At 44.7% G+C, this 4841-nt stretch overlaps 1 protein-coding gene across 4 annotated transcripts; it reads right to left on the bottom strand.

Moving 5' to 3' along the window:
* Positions 1 to 3105: 3105 nt before the first annotated feature.
* LOC147624136 (uncharacterized) lies at positions 3106 to 4193 on the bottom strand. 4 transcript variants are annotated; one of them, XM_086819055.1, is made up of 3 exons: positions 3961 to 4164; positions 3747 to 3852; positions 3106 to 3560 (listed from the first exon to the last, which is right to left on the bottom strand). In XM_086819055.1, exons 1-3 carry the CDS (start codon positions 4072 to 4074, stop codon positions 3466 to 3468), a joined length of 315 nt encoding a protein of 104 aa, XP_086675181.1. In that variant the 5' UTR covers positions 4075 to 4164; the 3' UTR covers positions 3106 to 3465. The 4 variants fall into 4 exon arrangements, with proteins under 4 accessions (XP_086675181.1, XP_086675179.1, XP_086675182.1 ...); XM_086819053.1 differs by having other exon boundaries at positions 3106 to 3555; positions 3961 to 4161; XM_086819056.1 differs by having other exon boundaries at positions 3152 to 3560; positions 3747 to 3846; positions 3961 to 4193.
* Between the last annotated feature and the right edge of the window lie 648 nt (positions 4194 to 4841).

Genomic DNA, 4841 nt, shown 5'->3' with positions numbered 1-4841 from the left:
TGAGAAATATCAAGATCACTGTATCATTTATTTCTCTGTTTCTCTCAACCAACATATATATATATAATAGTGCTATATCAAGGTACTATGTAACATCATCAAAGTCTCTCACTTGAACAATTAGTTGTCTAGGTACTTCTTCCAAATCTTTGAGGTTATTCTTCTCAAGATGCTATGTGTTTGTCTATGTGGTGGAAGCCCAATGAAGATACCACACAAGTTTATAGAGTGTCATGTGGGTGGTCATTAGCTAGGTGCATCACATAGCAGCGCTGGCAAGGTGGTGTGTGGTGGCTAAGTATGTGTTAGTACTAGTACTAGATGTACATGGTTCTTGACACTAGTATATGGGGTGTTCATGCTTTTGGGATTGGTGACAATCATAAGCAACTCCTAAGATGATCTAGGACTTGTGTTGAGGTGGATGTGAGACATGTAGAACTCCTCCAGTCATCATGGTGGTCTATGAGTGTTTGGGTTCATTGGTGCATACCGTCCTAGTCTAAGGATCACAATCGTGGTGCTAGGAGATTTATGATGATAATGATGTGACAGTGATATGTTACTTGTGATGATATGTGATAGACATATGATATATACATGTATGGAAAGAGCTATATGGTCTTCTTTTATGAAAGCATTATTTTTCAAAGGAGTATATGTGTGAACTTATTTAAGTGCTGTGTATGAGTAACGTGGAAATTTTAGTCATGGGTGTGTGAGTTTACACCACCTCCATAGGTCCAATGGAGGGTGGAAGGGTAGACCCATGATATTAGACAAGGCCAAGCTGAGCCTATGGATCTCGTTGAAGGAGAAGAAGGATTAAACATTGGAAAATGGGTGGTTGGGTGGACCCAAGTTGCGAGTACTTTCCAAAAAAACCAAACTTGTGTTTTTAAAATGAGAAGAACATGGGATGATTAGTTTAGTTTTGTAGTCATAAATAGGGACAAAAGAATTACCTTCATAATAGAGGAGTTGGGACATCTTGTTGAACAGTAGCTCCTCTTCCATTATTCTGCTATTTATCTCTACTATTTTAGTTAAATCGCTTTGATTAAGAAAGTTAATTGAGTCCTTACACGGCCCTTTTATTTTTTCATTCTTGTCCCTAATGCCTCAGCACCCTATTGGTCACAAAAATAACTCTCCTTAATGTAGCCTATCAACAAAATGTGGATCTAAGCTTGATGATGGACACTCCATCCTTGGTAGCCCTTCGATGGAGCTTACTCTTGCAATAGTTGTTGGGAGTTCCAAGCTCTACGTGGATAACTCTTGTGGGTGACAATGTGGGTGACAACGGGAGGTGGGCCCTCTCAAGTGCTAGCTAGCATTTTTGCCATTTGTCTCTTCTACAAGATGGCGTGTAATAAGCAATCATGTTCCCAACGACACATGAAAGGTAAGCTCTCTTCACTTGGTTAGAGCTAGTGAATGTGGGACTCGACCTAGAGCAGCTTGACCTCTAATTGGTCAATTTGGAGAGGGGCCGCGACGATGACTTCTTACTCCTCACGTTTGTGAGGGTCAATGACGATGTCTTCATCCACGTGTTCGAGTAGCCTATGCATGTTTGGCACCCGGCCGTAGGGGTGCCAAACAAGCACTACAAGATGGCGTGTAATAAGCAATCATGTTCCCAACGACACATGAAAGGTAAGCTCTCTTCACTTGGTTAGAGCTAGTGAGTGTGGGACTCGACCTAGAGCAACTTGACCTCTAATTGGTCAATTTGGAGAGGGGCCGCGACGATGACTTCTTACTCCTCACAAACGTGAGGGTCAATGACGATGTCTTCATCCACGTGTCCGGGCAGCCTGTGCATGTTTGGCACCCGTAGGGGTGCCAAACATGCACTACAAGATGGCGTGTAATAAGCAATCATGTTTCCAACGACACATGAAAGGTAAGCTCTCTTCACTTGGTTAGAGCTAGTGAGTGTGGGACTCGACCTAGAGCAGCTTGACCTCTAATTGGTCAATTTGGAGAGGGGCCGCGACGATGACTTCTTACTCCTCACAAATGTGAGGGTCAATGACGATGTCTTCATCCACGTGTCCGGGCAGCCTGTGCATGTTTGGCACCCGTAAGGGTGCCAAACATGCACTACAAGATGGCGTGTAATAAGCAATCATGTTCCCAACGACACATGAAAGGTAAGCTCTCTTCACTTGGTTAGAGCTAGTGAGTGTGGGACTCGACCTAGAGCAGCTTGACCTCTAATTGGTCAATTTGGAGAGGGGCCGCGACGATGACTTCTTACTCCTCACAAACGTGAGGGTCAATGACGATGTCTTCATCCACGTGTCCGGGCAGCCTGTGCATGTTTGGCACCCGTAGGGGTGCCAAACATGCACTACAAGATGGCGTGTAATAAGCAATCATGTTCCCAACGACACATGAAAGGTAAGCTCTCTCACTTGGTTAGAGCTAGTGAGTGTGGGACTCGACCTAGAGCAGCTTGACCTCTAATTGGTCAATTTGGAGAGGGGCCGCGATGATGACTTCTTACTCCTCACAAACGTGAGGGTCAATGACGATGTCTTCATCGACGTGTCCGGGCAGCCTGTGCATGTTTGGCACCCGTAGGGGTACCCCCTATAGGTCTGGAAACCTCCTCGTTGGAGTCCATTACCTCGTCATCTTCACATTTTTCTCATCAATTAATTACTTTACCACCCCTTGACAGAGGAGAGGGGGAGGGGGAGCCCCAGATTTGAACTTGCATCCCCTCGGAGAGAGCTCAATTAATTGCCCCCATTCCCTAAACTTCGTGGATCTTTGCAATGTGTAGTACTGCGTGTTGGTTTAATAAGGCCCATTCATCCAGCTGTTTACTGCGCTGACCCTTATATATACACCTTTTACCCAAGCTTTTAAAAAGCATATCGTGCACTGACGTGATTTACACAAGCGAAACGCCATTGGTATGCATCTTTTGCACTGGCAGCCCTTCCTTGATTATAGAGCGCATGATTATGCTCTATTGAGCAAAGCCTGAGCAATCTAGAGTCGCAAAATTCAATAGTTTGGATCGGGCGATCCCAAAAACTTCTTCTTTATTAAAAAGAAAGATAGACCAATTAGGTAGAAAGATGCTTTTGAGAAGTACGCATTTTAGACTCACAAATCTGCAGGGACGATATTGAGCGAAAGCCTCTGGCCTCACTTATCATCATGTATACATCTACCACGTACAGAAAAGTCTACAGGGACATTAGTAAACGTGAATAGTTCTGAAACATCAGCTGGACAAACAGAAATTAGAACCTAATTAGAGTTCACAGTTGCTACCTCCACGCGGGGGCTCCAACTATAATTAAAATATAGATAGCAACATCGACAATCACGAGGAAATTATGTGAGGGAGAGGACGATCAGGGCCATTATATATAACTCAGGACGTTCTCTTGCTGTACCGGCTGTGTGCTAGTGGATGATCCACACCAGTGGAATTAGCTACGGTTTCACCACGCAGATGCGCCCCTCTGCGGCAGCTGGAGTAAGCAGCGAAGAATTCGGTGTTGGACTTCTCCAGCTCATCCCAAACTGCACTGATAATAAAATAAATGGATTAGGTGAAGGTGCAACGCGGTACTCCTTTTATAATGGAGTGGGTGTGTCTGTGCAGTTTGTACTGGGTAGGTGGGTACTGTGTCTCTGTGTAGTACTGTGTGCGTGTGTGTGTGTGAGAGAGAGAGAGAGAGAGAGAGAGAGAGAGATCGGTCGAGAGAGGCTACCTATTCTTGTGATGGTGGGCTTCAGATTGGCGTGCCTTTCGAGGCAGGCCACGCACTCCTCCCGGTCCATGTAGAACAAGAGGCACTTCTCTATCAGGTGCTGAACCTTCACGGCAGCCCAAATTAAACCATATCATTAAAATGTGATTCAGGCGCCTCATCGTCCAGATCACTCTAATCAGAGAAAGCACCGATTGAATATATATATTGTTACCGCGTGTATCGTAATATTGCGATGAGGGCGGCCGTTCTCATCGCGCTGCTGCTGCCGCCCCCCGCCCGCCGCGAAGCATGTAATTGGGGCACCTGCAAGGCGATGCCGTTCCATATCCTTGATCTGTTTTGGCGTTGCGGAGGTGACCCTAGGTGCAGGTGATAACTTTTTTATATGCTGGGTGGAGAAGATAATTGCTTGGATTTTCCTGTAAAATTGCAGCTTCAGCTTTTACGGCGTCTCAGAGGCTTCCACGTCGACTGAGTCGCGCCTACTCACTCTTACGGTCACCGTCTGATACTCCAGATTAATACAGCCCGAGCGTCGCTTCTTGGACGGGCAAGATGCGCCCAAAAATGAGCTTTTATAACGGCAATAGGTCCTCCTTAGTTAGAGCCTTTTAATTAACGTGCGTTTAATTTTAAAAAATGGGACATTTGAATGCTCATGAGAAGATGGTTTGCATGCAAATTGGAAAGAGGTGGACGCTCTCTCTCTCTCCCTCTCTCTCGTGTGATGGGTCAAGGCTGGGGAGTCATGAAACAGGCTGTATTTTTGTATGAGTGAGGAGGGTGGGAAGGGGGGGTATACTATATATATAGAGTATGTTGTTGCTAGTGGTACACCATGTATAGATAACATCAGCCTTCTATTGTAGACTTTACTCGCCCTTCTATATATCTAATGTTATTGCTAGTGGTACACTATATATAGAGTATGTTGTTGCTAGTGGTACACCATGTATAGAGTATGTATATATAACATCAGCCTTCTATTATTGACTTTATAACCTACATATCTAATGTTGTTTACTAGTGGTACACCATGTATAGAGCATATAGATGAATAAAATGTAGGGATTTTAAAACATTTTCACCCAA

The sequence above is a fragment of the Cibotium barometz genome, chromosome 25 (genome assembly GCF_041138505.1).
Source record: "Cibotium barometz isolate CiBa-2024 chromosome 25, ASM4113850v1, whole genome shotgun sequence".
In the NCBI taxonomy this organism is placed as follows: domain Eukaryota; kingdom Viridiplantae; phylum Streptophyta; class Polypodiopsida; order Cyatheales; family Cibotiaceae; genus Cibotium; species Cibotium barometz.
The sequence above is the reverse complement of the archived record's forward strand: the minus strand, read 5'-3'. Positions and strand labels throughout refer to the sequence as shown.

Excerpts from the sequence above, each read along its gene's own strand:
- LOC147624136 (XM_086819053.1), bottom strand. The coding sequence starts at position 4,074 with ATGGAACGGCATCGCCTTGCAGGTGCCCCAATTACATGCTTCGCGGCG. Across the intron at positions 3,853-3,960 it reads GCAATATTACGATACACGCG|GTTCAGCACCTGATAGAGAA; the intron begins GTAACAATATAT and ends GCTGCCGTGAAG. Across the intron at positions 3,556-3,746 it reads GCCCACCATCACAAGAATAG|TTTGGGATGAGCTGGAGAAG; the intron begins GTAGCCTCTCTC and ends TTATCAGTGCAG.